General features: G+C 38.6%; 1 protein-coding gene across 6 annotated transcripts in view; it reads right to left on the bottom strand.

Annotated features, from left to right (window-relative positions):
• UEVLD (UEV and lactate/malate dehyrogenase domains) overlaps positions 1-24,973 on the bottom strand; it is a 66,756-nt gene that overhangs the window by 23,956 nt on the left and 17,827 nt on the right. For 4 of the 6 annotated variants that reach the window (XM_061406235.1, XM_061406234.1, XM_061406237.1 and 1 more), the window contains 5 exons: positions 17,855-17,920; positions 12,284-12,447; positions 5,968-6,103; positions 5,145-5,263; positions 1,168-1,270 (listed from right to left, as the gene is read on the bottom strand). In XM_061406235.1, coding sequence (XP_061262219.1) covers positions 1,168-1,270; positions 5,145-5,263; positions 5,968-6,103; positions 12,284-12,447; positions 17,855-17,920 — 588 coding nt within the window. The remainder of the gene's footprint in view (positions 1-1,167; positions 1,271-5,144; positions 5,264-5,967; positions 6,104-12,283; positions 12,448-17,854; positions 17,921-24,973) is intronic. The other 2 variants (XM_061406238.1, XM_061406239.1) reach the window with 2 other exon arrangements.

Below are 24,973 nucleotides of genomic sequence, written 5' to 3'. Positions count from 1 at the left end.
CCTGGTTTCTGAGACTAAACATTCTCTACTTCAATGGTCTTCCAGTTTTTTTGATGATGTATCCCTGATAATAAAGTAATTTTAATCCCCAATCATATTTATATTCACCTACATATATATGTGTCTATACTAATATATTACATACATTGTTAAATAGATGCAAATCTTTTGAGTTAAAAAGAAGAAATAAAAATTACTTTTTAACATTTTAAATTTCATTTGTTAATGATATAAATTCTCTTTTTGTTCCTGTTAAAATTCACTTTAACAATATATTTTTAGTGAAATCAATGTGAATTCAATTTTTAAAAAAATTTTTTAATTCAAAAGATTTGCATCTGTTTAACAATGTATGTAATATACATAGGGTTTGGTGCTTGCCACCAAGTAAGGAGTTGCTATATACAGCACTTCATTATATACCAAGAGGTATATATTAATTCCCATTTTACAGATAATAAGATTGAACTTTGAGAGGTTATATAATCTGGCAAATGGCAAAACTAGTATGCAAAGCCTAATCTGTCTAACTCTAAAAACAGTGTTGTTAACCAATGTATTATGAAAAAGGAAGCATTTAGAGAAAATAATTAATACTAAGGTGTGAGTCAGATACCAAGAATAAATCTTTCCAACCAATACAAATGTTATCTGCTCATCTCTTATTAACATCATTAGTTGTAATCTCTCTATGACTTAAGGTAAGTCCCTTAATTTATATGAATCTTAGTTTCCCCAATATGTAAACTGAGGGACTTGGACTAAGTGATCTTCAAGATGCCTTCAGCATTAAAATTCTAGGACTCCAGGCAGAACACAGAGACTTTTTAGGGCAGTGAAATACTGGTTGATACTATAATGGTAAATACATGTTTGATTTGTCCACATTTATAGAATACACAGAGAAGAGTGAATCCTAATGTAAACTATGGACTTTAGATGATAATCATGTGTCCACGGAGCTCTGTCAATTGTACTACTCAAGTAGGGGATGTTGACAATGCAGAGCCTATGCATGTACAAGGCAGGAGGTACACAGAAAAAAACCTCTGTACCTTCTGTCCAACAGCACCCTGAACCTGAAACTGCCCTAAAATAACGTACAGAAAAACTGACTCAAATACAGAGGCGAACAAGGCACAAATCTTTGAAGCAGAATAGCCAGACCTTTGCTGATCTCCACATTAGGCAGGTTGAAGATGTCAAGGTCCATCATCCCTCCTTTAGTCCCTTCTGAGAAGTCTAAAAGGACCAGTTTGTCTGCAATGCCCTGGACAGTGCAAAAAGAAAAAGAACAGTATTACACTGAACATGCTCAGTTACTCAGTTGAAATTTATTCAGAGATGACAGCTAAAGAGTGTGTGTGTGTGTGTGTGTGTGTGTGTGTGTGTGTGTGTGTGTCTGCTCAGGTCCTCAGTTGTGTCCAACTCTTTGTGATGCCATGGACTGTAGCCCACCAGGCTTCTCAGTCCATGGAATTTTTGAGGTAAGAATACTGGAACAAGTTGCCATTTCCTATTCTAGGGGATCTTCCCGACCTTCAGCTATTGCATCTCCCACATTGGCAGGCGGATTCCTTGCCACTGCACCACCTGGGAAGCCCAAAGAACACACATAGGCCTTACGTACTCTCTTATGAAGGAAGCAACACAGCAGCAATGAAAGGGATACGCAAGCAGGAAAGCAGTATCATGCACCTGAATGATGTGATCCTTTGGCTTAACTAAAAACTGTGTTCTGAAGGAGATCAGCCCTGGGATTTCTTTGGAAGGAATGATGCTGAAGCTGAAACTCCAGTACTCTGGCCACCTCATGCGAAGAGCTGACTCATTGGAAAAGACTCTGATGCTGGGAGGGATTGGGGGCAGGAGGAGAAGGGGATGACAGAGGATGAGGTGGCTGGATGGCATCACTGACTCGATGGACGTGAGTCTGGGTGAACTCCGGGAGTTGGTGATGGACAGGGAGGCCTGGTGTGCTGCAATTCATGGGGTCGCAAAGAGTCAGACACGACTGAGCGACTGAACTGAATTGAACTGAAAAGGGTTTAAATAGAAAGTCTCAAATTGCAGGTTTCCTTTGATGGGATAATGAGTAATAAAAATGACACAGTACACTCAATATATTTGCTGTTGTTTTTGAGTTTGTTTTCATAACTTCCCATTCTAAAGAATCTAGAGTGATTTTTTTGGTCTATTTTAGCACCATTGGTCATTTAGCATTTGGTTATTTTAGCACCATTTGGTCATTTCTAGCATGAAAGTCAACATTAATGCCAAGTTTCTCTAAAGAAAACAAAAAAGATAATAGACATAGAGCTAAAACAGAACCAATTATCATGCAGTTTTCTCTCCCAGAGATCTCATGGAAAATACTCCACATGCAGTAGACAGCTCCCTGGGTGCCATGGTGGGTTAACTGTTCATGACGGCACAGAAACTCCTGAGAGTCAATTTACCTTTGTGAGAGTCCTTTTTCCAAAAAGTAAAGGACCTGGGCATCTCTCCTAACTTAGAGCTTCTCAACCTTTAAGAAAGAGGTCATCATTTAATACATCAGTGAAGCACACTGATCATGAGGGACACTTTTAAACTGCAGATCTGGAATAGGGCCTGAGATTAGGCATTTCTAATAAGATCTCAGATGATGCCAATGCCACACATTGGGTAGTAAGGATCTAGAATACAGGATCCATAAACAGAATGCCAGCCTCAAACCCTGGCTCCTTTTATTAACAGTATGATTTGGGGCAAATTGGGTAACCTCCCTATGCCCTGGTTTCTCCACTTGTCAAACAACAGTAATGACAGTACCTAAGCCATAAGGTTGTTGCAAAAATGAATCAAGTGTTTAGATGAGTGCCTGGTACCTAGCAAACATTTAGTAAAGGTGAGTTATTGCTGTGACCATCATTACAACGACTGCCATTATTATGACTACTACTGCACTAGTGGAATATTGTTGCACTATTTGAATACTGTACCTCGTATCAAAATATTAACTTTTTTTCTTTTTGTTTTGCTTTTTTTGGGCTGCATGGGCATGTGGGATCTTTGTTCCCCAACCAAGGATCAAACTCGTACCTCTGCATTGGAAGTGCAGAGTCTTAACCACTGGCATGCCAGGGAATTCCTCAGAATACTAATGTTTAAAAGGAAAAACAGAAAAAAACTTTCCATCTAGACAGTTCACAGACAAATACTGACAGTGAGACTTCTAACCATTTAATATGACTTTAAGGGGCCTTCTTGTGCTGTGCTGTGCTGTCCTGAGTCGCTCAGTCATGTCCAGTTCTTTGCAATCCCATGGACTTCAGCCTGCCAGGCTCCTCTGTCCATGGGGATTCTCCAGGCAAGAATACTAGAGTGGGTTGCCATGCCCTCCTCCAGGGATCTTCCCCACCCAGGGATCGGACCCAGGTCTCTCTCATTGCAGGTGGATTCTTTACCATCTGAGCCACCAGGTAAGCCCAAGAATAGGGTAGCCTATCCCTTCTCCAGGGGATCTTCCTGACCCAGGAATCAAACCAGGGTCTCCTGCATTGCAGGAGGATTCTTTATCAGCTGAGCTACCAGAGAAGCCCACTTACTACACTTACCAAATGCAAATAAAATCGATAACTCTTAAACACTTACCAAATGCAAATAAAATCAATAAAACAGTACTCAACTCAGTATTGTTGTTGCTGCTGCTAACTCGCCTCAGTCATGTCCAACTCTGTGCGACCCCATAGACGGCAGCCCACCAGGCTCCCCCGTCCCTGGGATTCTCCAGGCAAGAACACTGGAGTGGGTTGCCATTTCCTTCTCCAATGCGTGAAAGTGAAGTCGCTTAATCGTGTCCGACTCTTAGAGACCCCATGGACTGCAGCCCACCAGGCTCCTTTGTCCATGGGATTTTCCAGGCAAGAGTACTGGAGTAGGGTGCCACTGCCTTTTCCGACACTTAGCAAAAGCAAGTAAAATCGATAAAACTCAGTACTGTTAGGGATACCAAAATGAGGTTGATGTGTACATTGTTATTAGCAGCATAAATTACTTCTGCCTGTCTGAAGAGCAATCTAGCAATATATAGTAAGTGCCATAAGAACTATTCATGCCCTCTGATTCACAGTACTACTTCTGAGATTCTGTACACCTAAAAGAAAATTCAGACAAGAAAATAAGCAACTTCTAAGGCAATGTTTATAGAAATACTCTATTTAGTAACAAAAGATCTGCAAACATTTCAAATTCCAATTAAGAAGAGGAGTGCATTCAAATGGAGGATGGAGGAAATGAAACTATAATGTGCTACAAGTTAGCATATATTGTCCTGAATAGTCAGCTTTTAAAATCTTCTAGCGCCCTGGATACAATTTCACTCTTTGCTTAAGTAGAACCTACCTCCAAGACATAAGTGAATCTTAAATAGAAAGAGACGAATTTACATGTCAATCAATCAAATTTTAATAGAACAGAAACTCAAATACCAGCTACCAAACAAATATATCAAGGGAGAGCCAGTCTATTTTGGGCTACATTGCTCAAATGCCACAGACATGCTATTACCACGACACTGGGGATACTGGGCTGGGGAGGGTCTTTTCAACTTCCCTGGAGGGAGATTTAAGCCTTTCTAAACATAATTTATATAGAAAAGATCCAGTAAAAAAGGATTGATGAAAAAATAGACAAATTTCAGACCACTGTAAAATATCAAATCAGGAACTATGATCCTAAAAGAAAGTGGAGTAATTACACTTTCAAGAAAAGGCAATTTAAGAAAATGTTAACGTTGGAAAGAGCTAAATTAAGTATTATATTAAATAGAGTTTAATTAAAGCAGCATGACTCAGAAAACACAAAAGCATTTGTGACTAAGTCAGATGAGTGTCAACCTGAGGTTCCCTTGGATTAGGATGATGAGCCCATTGTTCAAATCAGGTTTTCAAAGCCTAGTCCACGTCTAACTACTAATTATGAAACAACATTACTAATGAGAGCTTTCAGCTGTTTTTTTGTCAACTTACTAAATATATTTTAAGGCAAAATGAGGTTTTCCCACATGACAAAATGAAGCTATTATTTCTTGTGTGTTAAAACAGAAACTGCCTAAAAGTGTAGCAATATGACGTGTATTTATAACCACTATGCTTACGTACTTTGGCTGAAATTGCTAATGTGCAGGCAATTCCCAGTTCTCCACCTCCAACCACGGTAATTTTATTGACTGTTTTATTCTCACGATTTGCCCAGTTCTTTGAATTTATATCTGAGACACCTAAAAAGAAAAGCAGATTATCATAATTTAAAAATAATATCAAAAGTCTTTTTAGCATTTAAAAAAAACCCAAACTTTAATAACTTGGACAGAAAAGATGGTACTAGGCATTCCATACAGGCATTCAAAAATATTTTTGAACAAATGAAACGCAAGGAAGACAGGAATCTCATATAAAATACTTTACGCAGAGGCTACCACTTTAAAAAGAAAAGGTCTTTCTAAGCTTGAAAAAAATAAGATTTCCTAATTTTGAAAAACATTGTGACTCTTCCTGCTCTAGTCTACAATGCAAAAAAATGTTTAAAACTTACTAAATTGTTGCAAGCATGGTTATTTTCCTTTGTCTTCAATGAAAAACAATGAGAATCACAGATTCTCTGGTCCAATATACTGAACGAGGCAAAAAGCTACGTACACATATAATGAAAAAGGTTTGGGATCATTAATATATATCAAGTGGTTTTGAACAAAACAAACTATTTTATCTGTCAGAATAAAAGTAATCTTTTACATTTTAAGAAGCCATATTCATTGGAACTATATGGTAAACCTTATGATTAAATATATAGGAATTTTTTGATCCAACACAATTATGTATATACACAAGTATGTATTTATTTACAGAAATCAAATAGCAGAGAATAAAGGATATTAGTGAGAAACTGTAAACTCATAACGCTATTATTAACAGAAATACAAACCTTCAGTGATTTTTGCAATATAGGCTAGCAAGTCTACCTGCCGTGCCTCGTCAGATGATGAAAGAGAACACAGGGGAAGTTCGTCTTGAAATTTGGCAATCATTTCTTTAATTAATCCAACAATGACAGATTTAGGCTACAGAATACACAAAGGGAAAAGTTATGCAGAAATTTTGCTAAGGAATACTACCTTATTAATCTATACATTGTTAGAGTTAACTGAAAGAATATTAATGCTCTCATTTTTTGAAAACCCATACAAACCCATACAAAAATTACATAGTACTTTTAACTGGAAAACTTAATTCTTTTAAATTAAAAAATACAGGGAGAAGTGTTAAAACATCTCCAAAAATTGCAACAACAGTATAAATGTGTTTAGTAGTAGAGTACCTGTATGTGGGAACAGTCTTGTCTATCTGCCTTTCTAAAATTTTTTTATTTTTAAATAACTGCAGATTTACAGAAAAGCTGGCAAAAGAATAGTACAAAGAATTTTCATATGTTCTCCACTCAGATTGCTCAAATTTTAACATTTTATCTCATGTGCTTTCTCAGGGCCTTTTCCTCTATTTTCTGAACCAACTGAGAATAAACTGAAGATACAACACCCCTTCACCCCAAATACTTTAGCATATATTTCCCAAATGAAAAAACAAAACACTGTCCTATACAGCCACTATCAAATAAGAAAATTACTGCTCATAAAATACTTATCTAATCCATTACTGCTTATTTGAAATGGTAAAACAACCTTAATGAAATGCACTTAACCTCTCTGAGCTTCAGTATTATTAGTAATATAATGTGAATAATAAATTCCAATAAATATGAGAAACAAATGAGCTAATGTATGCAAATTATGTTTTGAGTGTAAAATATATGTTTATTATTATTATAAGGAATACCTAAAGTGGTTTGCTCATTTTAAAAATTGCTTAATTCTTCGATCTGAGTTTCACTCTTTATAAAGACAAAGAAGCCATTAGAATAAAAACACTTAAATACTTTTAAAGACCAAGCAGATAATATAATATGTGAAGTTGTCAAGTGTAAGAAAATTTGGGGAGATGGTCACTGTGGCAAATTGGAAAGAGTACATGTACAGTCACTTAAATTTATATTAAGAACATAACAAAACAAAGCAAAACAAAACCTCTTTGCTGTTCAAACAAAATTCCGTAGGCCTACTACTGCACACTGATTCTCTTGGGGAAAATGTCTGCAATCCTTAGCCTAAGTGACCTCCAGATTCCTTCTAGCTCCAAAACACTATACAATCATATTAATACTATACAATTTAAACTGCATGTGGGACTTAATGCAGTACTTTCTAAATCATAACTCATACTTTTTTGAAGTGAAATATAGCTGATTTACAATGTGGTGTTAGTTTCAGGTATACAGCAGAGTGAATCAGATATAGATATACAGATAGATTATAGACATAAGTATATCTATCTATCTAGTCTCTTCCAGATGCCTTTCATTATAGCTTATTACAAGATATTGAAATATAGGGCTTTCCTGGTGGCTCAGTGGTAAAGAATGTGCCTGCCGATGCAGGAGACACAGATTCGAGCCCTGATCTGCTAACACCCCACATGCCATGGAGCAACTGAGCACATGCGTTACAACTATTAAGCCTGTGCTCTAGAGGCCCGGGAGCTGCAAGTACTAGCCACCTGACACAACTACCGAAGTCCGTGCGCTCTCGCGCCTGTGCTGCGTGCGCACCAGGAGAAGGCGCCGCAACGAGAAGCTCGGGCCCTGCAGCTAGAGAGTACCGCTGTATTAAGGAAGACCCGGCACAGCCAAAAATGAATAAATAAATAAACATTAAAAAAAGGATATTGAATATAGTTCTCTGTGCTATCCCGTAGATCTTTTTAACCTATTTTTATTTTTTGGCCACACAGCACTACATGTAGGATCTTAATTCCCTGACCCTGCATTGGAAGCGCAGAGTCTTAACCACTGGACCACCAGGGAAGTCTCTATGTATTTTATATATAGTAGTGTGTATCTGTTCATCCCAAACCCCTAATTTATCCCTCCATTCCCCCTAAATGTAACTCTTCTAAATAGGGCCATTTAAATAATGTAAGACTAGTTTTGGCTTATAATAAAGAGGTTCAGAAGAGTAAAGTGAAATTAACACTGTCTGAACTGAAACCAAGCACAACCTTGACTAGATTTTAGAACTACCTCTGAGTATTTATTAAACAAACTATGAGAAGAGATGCCAAAGTAAACCAGAAAGATGAAATAGGGAAGATAAGTTCACACAACAGGGCACAGATGTAAAAAAAAAAAAAGTTTTTTGTTTAAAAGAGTAAAAATGGATGAAGGAGATAGGCAATTCAAAAATGAAGAAACATACATGATAAATAAATACATGATAAGATTCCAATTTCTCAAGTAACCAAAAAACTAAGCATTAAGGTTAAGACATCAATTTTGTTCTTCCAACTAACAAATTTTTATCATGCCCTAGGGAAAACCACTAGACCATTCAGGTATGACCTCAATCAAATCCCTTACGATTATACAGTAGACGTGACAAATAGATTCAAGGAATTAGATCTAATAGACAGAGTGCCTGAAGAACTATGGATGGAGGTTCATGACACTGCACAGGAGGCAATTATCAAGACCATCCCCAAGAAAAAGAAACACAAAAGGCAAAATGGTTCTCTGAGGAGGCCTTACAACTAGCTGAGAAAAGAAGAGAAGCAAAAGGCAAAGGAAGGATATAAGCATCTGAATTCAGAGTTCCAAAGAATAGCAAGAAGAGAAGCCAAAGGCAAAGGAAAGATACAAGCATCTGAATTCAGAGTTCCAAAGAATAGCAAGAAGAGAAGCCAAAGGCAAAGGAAAGATACAAGCATCTGAATTCAGAGTTCCAAAGAATAGCAAGAAGAGAAGCCAAAGGCAAAGGAAAGATACAAGCATCTGAATTCAGAGTTCCAAAGAATAGCAAGAAGAGATAAGAAAGCCTTCCTCAATGATCAATGCAAAGAAATAAAGGAAAAAAATAGAATGGGAAAAACTAGACATAAGAAAGACTATCTCTTCAAGAAAATGAGAGATAACAAGAGAATATTTCATGCAAAGATGGGCACAATAAAGGACAGAAATGGTATGGACCTAACAGAAGCAGAAGATATTAAAAAGAGGGGGCAAGAATACACAGAACTGTACAAAAAGATCTTCATGACCCACAATACCACGATGGTGTGATCACTCACCTAGAGCCAGCCAGACAACCTGGAATGCAAAGTCAAATGGGCCTTAGGAAGCATCACTACGAACAAAGCTAGTGGAGGTGATGCAATTCCAGTTGAGCTATTTCAAATCCTAAAAGATGATGCTGTGAAAGTACTGCACTCAATATGCCAGAAATTTGGAAAACTCAGCAGTGGCCACAGGACTGGAAAAGGTCAGTTTTCATTCTAATCCCAAAGAAAGGCAATGCCAGAGAATGCTCAAACTACCCCATAACTGCACTCATCTCACACACTAGCAAAGTAATGTTCAAAATTCTCCAAGCCAGGCTTCAACAGTACATAAAACGAGAACTTCCAGACATTCAAGCTGGATTTAGAAAAGGCAGAGGAACCAGGGATCAGATTGCCAACATCCGTTGGATCATCAAAAAAGCAAGAGAGTTCTGGGAAAACATCTATTTCTGCTTTATTGACTAGGCCAAAACCTTTGATTGTGTGGATCAAAACAAACTGAAAAATTCTTAAAGAGATGGGAATACCAGACCATCTTACCTACCTCCAGAGAAGTCTGTATGCAGGTCAAGAAGCAAGTTAGAACAGAACATGGAAAAACAGACTGGTTCCAAATCAAGGCTGTATATTGTCACCCTGCTTATTTAACTTATATGCAGAGTACATCATGAGAAATGCCAGGCTGGATGAAGCAGAATCTGGAACCAAGATTACCGGGAGAAATATCAATAACCTCCGATACGCAGATGACACCACCCTTATGGCAGAAAGGGAAGAAGAACTAAAGAGCCTCTTGATGAATGTAAAAGAGAAGAGAGAAAAAGCTGGCCTAAAACTCAACATTCAGAAAACTAATATCATGGCATCTGGTCCCATCACTTCATGGCAAATAGATGGGGAAACAATGGAAACAGTGAGAGACTTTATTTTGGGGGGCTCCAAAATCACTCCAGATGGTGATTGCAGCCAAGAAATTAAAAGACGCTTGCTGCTTGGAAGAAAAGCTATGACCAACCTAGACAGCATATTAAAAAGCAGAGACATTACTTTGCCAACAAAGGTCCATCTAGTCAAGGCTATGGTTTTTCCAGTAGCCATGTATGGATGTGAGAGTTGGACCATAAAGAAAGCTGAGTGCCAAGAATTGATGCTTTTGAACTGTGGTGTTGGAGAAGACTCTTGAAAGTCACTTGGACTGCAAGGAGATCCAAGTCCATCCTAAAGGAAATCAGTCCTGAATATTCATTGGAAGGACTGATGTTGAAGCTGGAACTCCAATACTTTGGCCACCTGATGCAAAGAACTGACTCATTGGAAAAGACCCTGATGCTGGGAAAGACTGAAGGCAGGAGGAGAAGGGGCCGATAGAGGATAAGATGGTTTGGATGGCATCACCGACTCAAGGGACATGAGTGTGAGCAAGCTCCAGGAGTTGGTGATAGACAGGGAAGCCTGGCATGCTGCAGTCCATGGGGTTGCAAAGGGGCAGACACAACTGAGCGACTGAACTGAACTGAATTCATCACATTTAACTGGTAATTTTATTATTTAAATCACCAAGCAACACAAATAATCTACAAGTTCATCAAGTAAACTCCCCATCTAAACTCCACTACTGACAATTTGGTGTGAATCTTTTCCTTTTCTTAGTCTTTTTCTTCCTTCTTTTTAGAAGTTTTCTTTATATGAAAAATACAGAAAACCATAAAACAAAGTGAAATGCATCCACAGTTGCACACGCTTTTACAGTACGTATACAAAATAAGAAATGATAATTCTAACACCACCCTATACTTCAACCTCACTCCTCTCTGATATCCCTGTCCTACAACTTTCTCAGTATATACAAATATATTATAAATTCTTTTCATAAAAGTTTTACTTACAAAACTGAGAGCATATTCTATATCCATAAAAAATAGTAATAATAATAAATGAACCACAGGGATAAGCCAAAGCTTGTTTTGTTTTAAAGATAATGCCTTCTTTTACAGCACCCTTTAGAGCAAGGGTGCTATAAACCAGATACCCTCCTTCGCCGATTTCTATAAATGGCAGAATCACAGATTGTGTCTACTTCTTGGAAGCCAATTTAGGAAAATATAAGAATAGCCTTCAAAACATTTTAAAACTTTGATCCAATAATTCCATTCCTAGAGATTTATCATTAGCAAATTATTAAAGATTTATAAGATATACAAACATTTTATATTTACAAATATTTATATTTAAGGATGCTCATCATTAAACTTCTAACAAAGCAATCTACAAATATATCATGCAATATCCTAATGCTGGATCATCAGGCAACCATTTAAAAACCATGTGTTTTGAAAATACTGTCTAATATGGAAAAATGTTCAATATAATGATAGATGAAATATGTAGAATGCGTAATCTGAGGGTTTCTTTTTGTTTTGTGTTTTAAACCTAGGCCATATTTTTTTATTTTTTTACTTTGATTTATCTATTTATTTGGCCGTGTCCCATGGCACGCATGATTAGTGCCCTGAAACTGTGCTCCCTGCAGTGGAAGCTTGGAGTCTTACCCACCGGACTCCAGGGAAGTCCTTGTGAGGGCTTATAAAAGATATAAACTAGTTTCATGAATCATCGGGGTGAATTTTTAAAACTTAACACTCAGTGAAAACAAGGCATGTAATAGAAGATTATACACAATATGATTAAATTTATATAAAGGTTAAAAACAGGCAAAGCTACAAATAAATACACCTATTACACAAGAATCTTTACAAGGGAGGAACTAGGAAATAATGCCTCAATATTTGCTAATAGTTCTTCATATGCTTTATCAAACAGCAAACGACTGTAAAAAGACAGGGAGTAAACAATGGTTGGCTCCCAGACTTGGAGAGAGCAGATTCAAGCAGGCTGCTGTCACCAGGGTGCTGGGACTTGGGTGACCCCCAGGGAGTTCAATTTCAAATTATTTTTCAAGACCATAAGAAGAATATCACTGAAAGAAAATTCAGTAACTTATTTGTACCATCAGTATCAAAGATAAACATTCAGAAAAATAAAAATTTTCAAAAGAAAATCCAAATTGATCTTACATGGCTCCAGTTTTGGAGATAGGGCAAGTATATTCTGCCTTGAGCATCCACATGCTTTCCAACTAAGATTCCCATATTTGCAGTTGGTTTTAAGAAGCAAATGGGGGGAGCAAAAGGGTGAGAATCCAAAATCCACAAACGAATAGGTATGTTATATGTATTACCTATTTGAGACAAAACAAACACATCTTCAAACAATAATGAAAAGCATACACGTTACATTTACGGTATAGCTACGTGGCATTTTAAGACACAAGTCTAGTCAAATATATAGGTAAAGGCTTTATGTAAACTGAGGACTATTTCCCTATATTCATCCACATTCACGTCGGAAATATGTTTCCATTAAAGGACCAGCATAACATTTGAGGAAAATTAATCAAGACAATGGCCAGCTTATTCAATTCAATCCAGTAAATATTTATAGGACCTATTGTACTAGGAGTATGGGATACAACTTTTTCTCTATGTAACATTCTTTGCTCCACCCAAGTTATTTGTCTACAAGTCTATTTCCCCTTTAACACTATAAATGTCTAGAGGCGATTATATATTATTCATTTCCATGTTCCCTACTACAGTGCCTAACATATTGGATGCTCAATAAAAGTTTCTTATATAAATAATGAATGAATGAATGAACAAATGAAAGATGAATTTGAGACTAGCCCTCAAGGTGCTCATTAATTAAAGATACTGTAATATACAAGCTGGGTTAGATACACAGAACTCAGAGCTGAAAATAACCTTAACAGTCACCTCGTTCAGTGGCTCTTAAATTTTAGTGCACCGAGATAGAAATCAAAGTGAAAGCTCCTCCATGTACATGTACCATGTAACGTGCTATATAACCATGTACATCATGCCTCATTTCAGTTCAGTTCAGTCATTCAGTCGTATCCGACTCTTTGCAACCCCATGGACTGCAGGACGCCAGGCTTCCCTGTCCATCCCCAACTCCCGGAGCTTACTCAAACTCATGTCCGTTGAGTCATCCAACCATCTTATCCTCTGTCATCCCCTTCTTCTCCTGCCTTCAATCTCTGCCAGCATCATCGTCTTTTCTAGTGAGTTGGTTCTTCGCGTCAGGTGTGAGAGCCAAAATCTCTGATTGCTTTGGTTTAGAGGAAGCTCAAAGCTAAACTCAAGTGCAAAAACTAACCTTAAACTAGAAATCTGATCAATTACCTTAACCCTTCCATTGGATCTCCCGATATTTGTTCCTGCTTTCATAGTCTTACTGCATATGTTTTTCAGTGTATTTCAAACACGGCTGCTCAGGAGCAAGAATGCCTAGGTTCAAATCCTAGTTCCACACATTACTAATTATAGGATTTTAGGCAAGTTACTTAATTTCTCTGTGCCTCAATTCCTTCCTATACAAAAAAGAGTAATAAAAGCTCCTACTTCATAGGACTGTTATGGATAAAACCAACTAAGGTACATAAAATGCTTAGAATAGTACATGACATGGTAAGTACCACGTTGTGCTCAATTGCTAAGTCATGCTTGACTCTGCGACCACGTGGACTACAGTCCGCCAGGCTTTTCTGTCCATGGGATCCCAGGTAAGAATACTGAAGTGGGTTACCATTTCCTTTTCCAGGAGATCCTCCCAACCCAGAGATTAAACCCGCAATTCCTGCATTGGCAGGAGGATTCTTTACCACCAAGCCACACGCGAAGGACAGTAAGTACCATGATGGTTTGGCAATTTTTAAAATTTTCTTCAAACCCATTTTGGAAATAAGCAAGGTATAAATAAAAAGTTGTCTCCTCTACTGAAGAAATCTTTTCTCACTAAGGAAATCCTCTATTTTTTTTTCATTTTGCTTCCTTCTCCCCTAAGCACATTGATACTCAGCTCTGCCTGTGTATTAGGAACTCTTTAGGAACTCTGAAATATACCAATACCCAGTCCTTGCCCCCCAAGTTTATGATTCAATGGGACCAGGTCTGGACAACATTTTTTAAAAGCTTCCCATGTAACTCTAAAGGACTGAAAGTCAGTACATAATAGAAATGTCCTGGTATGATTTTTACTATTTTATATCTGCAGTTCTCAGAACCATATTCCTCTTCTAACTTTATTGAAGTATTTTAAAATTTTGTTTTTATTTGGGTATAACTGACATATAACACATTTGTTTCAGGTATACAACATAATGATTCAATATTTCTATATACTGCAAAATAATCGCCACAAGAAGTCTAGTTACACCAGACACCATACACAGCACCTAAGTACTTACAGTATGGGAACAGACACAGCTGTTGGTCCAAACTTAACTTTATGATTATAAAGTCATGTGATCACAGCACCACAAAATGACTGACGAGTACTGAGACACATCATCACATTCCTCCAGAATTCACTCTAACATTATATACTCTAGACCAGTGTTTTTCAAAGGCTGGTCACAATCAATAGCTCGTGAAATTAATTTAGTGGACTGCAAACAATAAAATTTTTAAATGGAATCAAAGAGAAAAATACAATGGCAGGTAGTATGGAATTTTAGTTATATACATATATAACTATGCATATAAAAGTATTTCTTATTGTGGATCACAATCAAACATTTACAAGCCACTCTTTAGGCCATGCAATTTTTTTGTTTTGGAGTGGTAGTCCCAATCTCAATGGAGCCGTTTTCTAATGTTAATCGCTACCCTTTAAAGAAAAGGAAACTTCCTGGTTGATCAAGGTTCTGCTGCCTCCATCAATGCCCCTCCCCAGCAGTATTTATGCGTTTTAATATCACACTCATGACAAAGCACGTGTGAGCCTGATTCCCATGGCATCTGGTCCCGTCACTTCACGGCAAATAGATGGGGAAACAGTGGAAACAGTGACAGACTTTATTATTTAGGGCTCCAAAATCACTGCAGATGGTTGACTGCAGCCACGAAATTAAGACACTTGCTCCTTGGAAGAAAAGTTATGACCAACCTAGATAGCATATTAAAAAGCAGAGACATTACTTTGCCAACAAAGGTCCGTCTAGTCAAAGTTACGGTTTTTCCAGTAGTCATGTATGGATGTGAGAGTTGTACTATAAAGAAAGCTGATCACTGAAGAATTGATGCTTTTGAACTATGGTGTTGGAGAAGACTCTCAAGAGTCCCTTGGTCTGCAAGGAGATCCAACCAGTCCATCCTAAAGGAAATCAGTCCTGAATATTCATTGGAAGGACTGATGCTGAAGCTGAACCTCCAATACTTTGGCCACCTGATGCGAAAAGCTGACTCATTTGAAAAGACCCTGATGCTGGGAAAGATTGAAGGTGGGAGGAGAAGGGGATGACAGGGGATGAGATGGCTGGATGGCATCACCGACTCAATGGACATGAGTTTGAGTACACTCTGGGAGTTGGTGATGGACAGGGAAGCCTGGCGTGCTGTAGTCCATGGGGTTGCAGAGTCGGACATGACTTAGCAACTGAACTGAATTGAACTTGTAAGCTTTCACTACTGGTATTCTCTCTGCCCTTCTTCCTTCTTTCTCATTCCTTTTTGTCAGCAAATGCCCTGCCTCCTAGCCTGCCCATTTACCTTCAGTAATTCATTACCGAAGATTCAGAACTCCTGGTAAAGTCGTTGGATTAAAAGTAATTATATCTTAAGAAAATAATTTGAATTAGCTGTAAATAAAGTTCAGATGGGTATGATACACATCTCTAAAGAATGGGTGAATGAAGAAAAAGTGTATCACAACCTTGACACAATCTGGAGGGATAAGAAATAATCCAAAAAATTTCTGCAGGTATATATTAGGAAATATCAACAGAAGATTCACCTGCAGATTAGGACTGGGTAATGGGAGGTTAGATATAAGCTTAACCTCATCTTTTCTCAACTGTTTGAATTTTTTTAGCATAAACATGTATTTTTAAAAATTTAATTTGATAAGACTTGGCCTCTATTTTAAAATTTTTTATTTATTTATTTTTGGCTGTGCTGGGTCTTTCTTGCTGCGCAGCTTTTCTCTAATTGCTGTGAACGGTTGCAGTGCACGGGCTTCTCATTGAGGTCGCTTCTCTTAGAGCACGGGCTCTAAAGCACTTGGTCTTCAATAGTTGTGGCACATGGGCTCAGTAGTTCCCAGGCTCTACAGCACAGGCTCAACAGTTGTAGGGCAGCATGTGGGATCTTCCCTGATGAGGCAACAAACCCGTGTCTCCTGCACTGGCAGACGGATTCTTGACCACTGAGCTACCAAGGAAGCCCAGTATGTATTATTTCATTAACAAAACTAGTAACCAGAAGAGAGCAACAAAGGCAAGAAATAATAATGGGCAACATTTAACTGGGCACTTACTGTGTGCCAGGAACTGTAAAAGCCAAGAGCTTTATTTAAGAGCAGCACATTTAATCCTCAAAATTCTAGAGTTAAGCTCTACCATTGGCCCACTTTACAGACGAGAAAGATAATACACTCTGACCTCCTCCTATCAGCTTAGAAATAACTAGTGTGCATCACAAGGAGTTGATATAATTCTAGTCAAAAGCAAAAGGGAAAAAAAGGGTGTACTACAAAATGAAAACGTATTGCATTACTACCTTGGAATTACTACTAGCATCAGAATCAATGACTCTACAGCTCCAGGAAGATGCAGAGGGCCAGCGAGTGACATTTTAAGATAACTTTTATGCCCTCTTGTTATCTCCCTACATGATTTAACAAGCAATGATTCATTTAAATCCGTAAGTTCCTCTGTCAATATGCAACTACCCTTGAAATCACAGGGGTTGCTAAGAACTATGAATTAATAGTGATTTAGTTAGTGATTAGTTAGTGGTTTTTGTTTTTTTTTTCTATTTAGGCCAGTACTTAACTATTTTAACCTGTCAGGTCATCTGTGTTGCAAATGTGTTGCTTTTTTTGAGTTTTAATGGGCTCTGTGTTTTAAAAATTTTCTATTGGAGTTCTAAGTTCCAGTCCGATAACCAGCTATGTGGGCTCAGATAAACCACATGACCAGGATTCAGTTTCACCTATAGAATAGGGATAATGCTACATCATACAGAGGCAAAGGAAGGGGAACAAAACATGCAATGGGAAAAAAAGGTGTAACCCCTGCAGTTTGCTATGGAAAGCAGAGTAAACTCTTCACAAGCACAGGTTTATGTCTGTCCAGATCACTTGTGTACAGACAGCTGACATTCAATAAATAAATATCCGTTGAACTGAATTGGATTCGTTGATATTAACACCTAGGCCTTCCTTCTCTGGGACAGCATTCTGCTATATCCAGTAAGGTTCAGTATAGATCATTTACATTTTAAGTGAGGGAATTCCCTGCCAGTCCAGTGGTTAGGACTCCAGGCTTCCATTGCTGGGGGCCAGGATTTGATTCCTGGTCAGGGGAATGAAGATCCCACAAGCCACGTGGTGTGCCAAAAAAATTAATTAATTAAAAATAAATAATTACTTAATTAAAAATCAACCAGCTTTTTAAAATGTTCTTTAAAAAGTACTTGGAGAATGTTATGGAACTAAACGAATACAAGTTCTAATTAAATTGCTCTTTTAGAAAATTCCCACATTTTCTCAACTTCCATACTTACCCTGATATATCACAGGAATAGTACCAGTGAAATTCAGTAGGTCTTTCTGGGAACTATCTTTGAAAACTAGAAGAAAAAAAAAAGTCCCAAAAAGTGCAATCAGAAGTAGGAAGAACTGTATTATTAATGTGCATGCATGTACATACACACATACAGAAACACACAATTTGTAACTACCATAATCTACGAATCTGTAAATACATTGACAAGGGCAAAGTACTAAATGATGTTCTCTTAGAAAGCAGAGCAGGTAGGTGAAAGAACACAGGACTTTGATATTAAATCCCAAGTTCTTGGCCTGCTTTCCTACTTAGAGGTGATGGAAGAAACTTTTACATATTGAGATATGGGGAAGTCATCCTGGCTCATACATTATTTAACTTAAGCTTTATGCTACTAGAATAGCCAGTTTTGTGGCCCCTTAAACATACATTGTGTTAAATTTGTTTTAACAGTGAAAGAAAAGGATACATTGTCCAGAAGCAAAGAATGTTTGTTTTGAAGACAGAGATAAATGCCCCTCTTCCCTAAAACATCAATGCTAGTACTCCTTCAGTGATCAATCCCTTCACAGGTGTCAAGGCCATGTTGACTCACTGTGTGTATGCTCACGAATGTTTTTTTTGAAACCTTGAAGGAATGAACCCCTGTCACATTTGATGCTCTTTGTTCTGACATATAAAACTGTGCTAAAAACCATGCTTCTTCAGACTAGCCCTTCAAAACTTTATGAGAGGCTGTCTCCTAAGCTATGATCCTCAGCTTGGCTTGAACAAAACTCCTTTCTGAACTTCCCTGGTGGCTCAGTAGCTAAGAATCCACCTGCTAATGCAGAGAACACAGGTTCGATCCCTGGTCCAAAAGATACCACGTGGCGCACTGCAACTAAGCTTGTGCACCACAACTAGGGAGCGTGTACCCTAGAACCCTCGAGCCACAACTACCAAGCCTGAGTGCTGCCACTACTGAGGGCTGCCTGAGCTCTGCAACAAGAGGAGCCGCCACAGTGAGACGCCCGCGCGCCACGAAGAACAGCCCCCACACGCCGCAACTAGAGAGAGCCCACACAAAGCGATGAAGACCCAGCACAGGCATAAATAAATTAAATTAAAAAAAACTCTTTTCTATTCCTATTACAGACTGTTTATTGATTACTTCCAGCAACAGAGGCATGTGACTTTTGGTTAATCTCTTTGACCCTCAGTTTCATCATCTGTAAAATAAAGACTGCATCACAAAGTTGTCACAAGGATCAAATGAGGCCATGTGAAAACCCATTATAAGTAAAGGATTATAAAATGTGTGGACGCTATCAAATAATTGTCAGGTCTAAGTAACATCAGTTAATAATCACTTACAGATATCAGATTATAAATTTTATAATCAGAAAAAAAGGCTTTATTTTTGAAAGTGACCTTCCAGAAAGATTACTAATAATCTTTGACTTCTCAAACTCCATTATTCTCAACCTTTTTTCAGTCTTCACATTCCTGAAGTTTCAACTTATCTATCAATAATTGGAACACACTGATGGACAGCTAATGCCCTATTTTCTGACCTGGATACAGAAAACACTACATGTGGTTTCTAACTGTCAAACTGCCTTAGAACAAGGTCCTTTTAAGACCTCAGTAGCTAACTATACTACTTGGGCAGTGTAAGAAAAAAGTCTAAATAGATTTGATGACTTATCAGAAAGGGAGAAGAGAAAAGGCTAGGCTAACAGAAAACTCAAGGCCAAGAGTGTACGTAAGTACACATATTTACCTTGAACTATATGAGTGAAAAATAACAGCAGGTGAAGGGGTCACTCTCAGGCAAAAACTAAAATGGACAGAGGAGTAGAACAGAGATTGTTTCTCAGGGACACAGAACAATCTGGAAATGTGGTACAGAAACTACAGTCATTGTCCAAGCAAATTATTCAAAAAGCCAAAAGAGAAATGATTATAACACATGACCAAAACTGTCTTCAGTAACAAAATGTATATTGGCAATATTAATTCTATAGCTTGAGGGTTTAATGGCACCACAGCTCGTTTCTCTAGATGAGAGAAAAGAGATAAAGAATTAACTGGTACAACAAAGCTTTAAATCTATAAGATGAAGGAAGACATCATAAAAGAACATTTATTATTTAAGCAGAGGGCAAGATGAACACGAGCACAAGCTCTAAGCCCACGCCTAACTAGCTGTGTAATCTTAAGCAAGTTATTTAAACTCTCTGAAAACTGAAGATGATAATACTCACCTCACAGTTCTGGTTGTAAAAGAGTATGTAAAATAACATAGATAAAACATTTGGAAACATATTTGGTGTTCAACAAATAGTAGCTGTTAAATCCCCCATCCCAGGCATTTATGTACCAGATGCCAGGGTGTTATTCAAGAAAGGCAAGAAACAGATGGGCCAGAATCTAATCATTTCTTTCCACACATAAAATTAGCTATTCTTTGGCCATCAAGAAAAAATCTACAAACAATAAATGCTGGACAGGGTGTGGATAAAAGGGAACCCTCTTGCACTGTTGGTGGGAATGCAAATTGATACAGCCACCATAGAAGGTGGTATAGATCAGATCAGATCAATCGCTCAGTCGTGTCTGACTCTTTGCGACCCCATGAATTGCAGCATGCCAGGCCTCTCTATCCATCACCAACTCCCGGAGTCCACTCAGACTCACGTCCATCGAGTCAGTGATGCCATCCAGCCATCTCATCCTCTGTCGTCCCGTTCTCCTCCTACCCCCAATCCCTCCCACCACCAGTCTTTTCCAATGAGTCAGCTCTTCGTATGAGGTGGCCAAAGTACTGGAGTTTCAGCTTAAGCATCATTCCTTCCAAAGAAATCCCAGGGCTGATCTCCTTCAGAATGGACTGTTTGGATCTCCTTGCAGTCCAAGGGACTCTCAAGAGTCTTCTCCAACACCACAGTTCAAAAGCATCAATTCTTTGGCACTCAGCTTTCTTCACAGTCCAACTCTCACATCCATACATGACCACTGGAAAAACCATAGCCTTGACTAGACGGACCTTTGTTGGCAAAGTAATGTCTCTGCTTTCCAATATGCTATCTAGGTTGGTCATAACTTTCTTTCCAAGCAGTAAGCGTCTTTTAATTTCATGGCTGCAATCACCATCTGCAGTGATTTTGGAGCCCAAAAAATAAAGTCTGACACTGTTTCCACTGTTTCCCCCATCTACTTGCCATGAAATGATGGGACCAGATGCCATGATATTAGTTTTCTGAATGTTGAACTTTAGGCCAACTTTTTCACCCTCCTCTTTTACTTTTATCAAGAGGCTCTTTAGTTCCTCTTCACTTTCTGCCATAAGGGTGGTGTCATCTGCATATCTGAGGTTATTGGTATTTCTCCCACTCTTGATTCCAGCTTGTGCTTCTTCCAGCCCAGTGTTTCTCATGATGTACTCTGCATATAACTTAAATAAGCAGAGTGACAATATACAGCCTTGACATACTCCTTTTCCTGTTTGCAACCAGTCTGTTGTTCCATGTCCAGTTCTAACTGTTGCTTCCTGACCTGCATATAGGTTTCTCAAGAGGCAGGTCAGATGGTCTGGTATTCTCATCTCTTTCAGAATTTTCCACAGTTTATTGTGATCCACACAGTCAAAGGCTTTGGCATAGTCAATAAAGCAGAAATAGATGTTTTCTGGAACTCTCTTGCTTTTTCCATGATCCAGCAGATGTTGGCAATTTGATCTCTGGTTCCTCTGCCTTTTCTAAAACCAGCTTGAACATCTGCAAGTTCATGGTTCACGTATTGCTGAAGCCTGACTTGGAGAATTTTGAGCATTTACTCAGCCATAAAAAGGAACACATTTGAGTCAATTCTAATGAGGTAGAGGAACCTAGAGTCTATGATACAGGTCAAGTAAGTCAGAAAAACAATTATCGTATACTCATACATATATATGGAATCTAGAAAGATGGTACTGACAAACAATGGAAAGCTAGTGGAGGTGATGGAATTCCAGTTGAGCTATTTCAAATCCTAAAAGATCATGCTGTGAAAGTGCTGCACTCAATATGCCAGCAAATTTGGAAAACTCAGCAGTGGTCACAGGACTGGAAAAGGTCAGTTTTCATTCCAATTCCAAAGAAAGGAAATGCCAAAGAATGCTCAAACTACTGCACAATTGCACTCATCTCACATGCTAGTAAAGTAATGCTTAAAATTCTCCAAGCCAGGCTTCAGCAATATGTGAACCATGAACTTCCAGATGGTCAAGCTGGTTTTAGAAAAGGCAGAAGAACCTGAGATCAAATTGCCAACATCTGCTGGAGCAAAGAGTTCCAGAAAAACATCTATTTCTGCTTTATTGACTATGCCAAAGCCTTTGACTGTGTGGATCACAATAAACTGTGGAAAATTCCAAAAGAAATGGGAATACCAGACCACCTGATCTGCCTCTTGAGAAACCTGTATGCGGGCCAGTAAGCAACAGTTAGAACTGGACACGGAACAACAGACTGGTTCCAAATAGGAAAAGGAGTTATGTCAAGGCTGTATATTGTCACCCTGCTTATTTAACTTATATGAAACGCTGGGCTGGAAGAAGCACAAGCTGGAATCAAGAGTGCTGGGAGAAATATCAATAACCTCAGATATGCAGATGACACCACCCTTATGGCAGAAAGTGAAGAAGAACTAAAGAGCCTCTTGATGAAAGTGAAAGAGAGTGAGAAAGTTGGCTTAAAGCTCAACATTCAGAAAACGAAGATCATGGCATCCAGTCCCATCACTTCATGGCAAATAGATGGGGAATCAGTGGAAACAGTGGCTGACTTTATTTTTGGGGGTCCAAAATCACTGCAGATGGTGACCACCACCATGAAATTAAATTAGTCCTTGGAAGGAGAGCTATGACCAACCTAGATAGCATATTAAAAAGCAAAGACATTACTTTGCGAACAAAGGTCCGTCTGGTCAAGGCTATGGTTTTTCCAGTAGTCAAGTATGGATGTGAGAGTTATAAAGAAAGCTGAGCGCCAAAGAATTCATGCTTTTGAACTGTGGTGTTGGAGGAGACTCTTGAGAGTCCCTTGGACTGCAAGGAGATCCAACTAGTTCATCCTAAAGGAGATCAGTCCTGGTGTTCATTGGAGGGACTGATGTTGAAGCTGAGACTCCAATACTTTGGCCACCTGATGTGAAGAACTGACTCATTTGAAAAGACCCTTATGTTGGGAAAGATTGAAGGTGGGAGGAGAAGGGGACAACAGAGAATGAGATGGTTAGATGGCATCACTGACTCAATGGACATGAGTCTGAGTAAACTCCGGGAGTTGGTGATAGACAGGGAGGCCTGGCGTGCTGCAGTCCATAGGGTTGCAAAGAGTTGGAAGTGACTAAGCGACTGAACTGAACTGATACGTAAAACAGATAGCCAAAGGGAATTTGCTGTATGACTCTGGGAACTCAAACGAGGCTATCAACAACCTAGAGCGGTGGGATGGGGAGGGATGTTCAAGCGGGAGGGGGCATGGGTAAACCTGTGGCTGATTCATGTTGATGTTAGGTAGAAACCAACACCAGGGACTTCCCTGGTGGCCCATTGGCTTAAGACTCCATGTTCCCAATGCAGGGTGCCTGGGTTCAATCCCTGGTTAGGGAATTAAGGTCCCATACGCCACAACTAAGACCTGGTAGAGCCAAATATATTCATTAAATAAATAAATAAGAATTAAAAAAAAAAGAAACTAACACCATACTGTAAAGCAATTTGCCTTCAATTAAAAATAAATTAATTAAAAACAAAACAAAAATTAGCTATTCCTAAGAAATACTTCTATTAACACCCCAAATTTCCCAATACATGAAGCTGAATTAGATATATTTTCTTAACTCAAGCTAATTCAAATACAAAACATACTCATATAAAGTTTTCAAAACTCTGTGCTTTGACTAATTCATAAGTCCTGAAATCAATTTAGTCAGTCTTAATCACCATTTGTTTTCAAATGGGATGGAATAGAAAATGCCAGAGTGTACATAATATTTTAGTTATGTATACATGGGATTATGATATAAAATGGATTTCCAAGTGTGGACTGGGGTCAGAAATTTTGAAAGATGAAGAAGTAAAATCTTTCTCATGTAACCAGACTCTATATTAAGCTAAAAAGATAACTAAAATGTTATTAATTTATTAGCAACCATATATGTGATAAGCAAAATTATGGCCTCTGAAGACGTCCAAAACTCTAATCCTTGGAACACATATATATATATTACCTTGCTTGGCACAGAAACTTTTTTAGATGCAATTAAGTTAAGGACCCTGACAATTTCCCTGAGGAAATTATCCTGTATGATTAGAGTGGATCTAAGCTAATCACATTTGGTTCTTTCTTTTTCATTATTTATTTATTTTTCACTGTGCTGGATCTTCATTGCTGCACAGGATTTTCTCCCGTTGTGGCCAGTGGGGGCTACTCTCTAGTAGCAGGGCGTGGGCTTCTCACTGCAGTGGTTTCTCTTTTTTCGGAGCATGGGCTCTAAGGCATGTGGGCTTCAGCAGTTGCAGCACATGGGCTGAGTAGTTGCGGCTCCCAGGCTCCAGAGTACAGGCTCAATAGTTTGGTGCATGAACCCATGCTCCCTGCATTGGCAGGCAGATTCTTTACCAATGAGCCACCAGGGAAGCCCCACAATTGGTTCTTAAAAGCAGAGAACCTGGGTTTCCCCAGTAGTCCAGACAGTAAGAATCTGCCTTGCAACACAGGGGACACCAGTTCAATCCCTGGTCTGGGAAGACCCCACATGACCGGGGCAGCTAAGCCCACACACCACAACTACTGAAGCCTGAGAACTCCAGAGCCTGTGCTCCACAGCCAGAGAAGCCACCACACAGAAAAGCCCAAGCACCGCAACTAGAGAGCAGCCCCTGCTTGCCGCAAGTAGAGAAGGCCGTGCGCAGCAATGAAGACCCAAAACAGCCAAACAGATTAAAAAAAAAAATTTTTTTTTAAGCCGAAAACACTTCCTGTGGAGATTTGTGAAGGATGGTCAGAGAGATGCAAATTGCTAGCTTTAAAGATGGAGGAAGGTGACTCTGAGCCAAAGAATATGGGCGACCTTTAGAAACTAAAAA

This window comes from Bos javanicus, chromosome 29, assembly GCF_032452875.1.
Source record: "Bos javanicus breed banteng chromosome 29, ARS-OSU_banteng_1.0, whole genome shotgun sequence".
Classification (NCBI taxonomy): domain Eukaryota; kingdom Metazoa; phylum Chordata; class Mammalia; order Artiodactyla; family Bovidae; genus Bos; species Bos javanicus.
The sequence above is the reverse complement of the archived record's forward strand: the minus strand, read 5'-3'. Positions and strand labels throughout refer to the sequence as shown.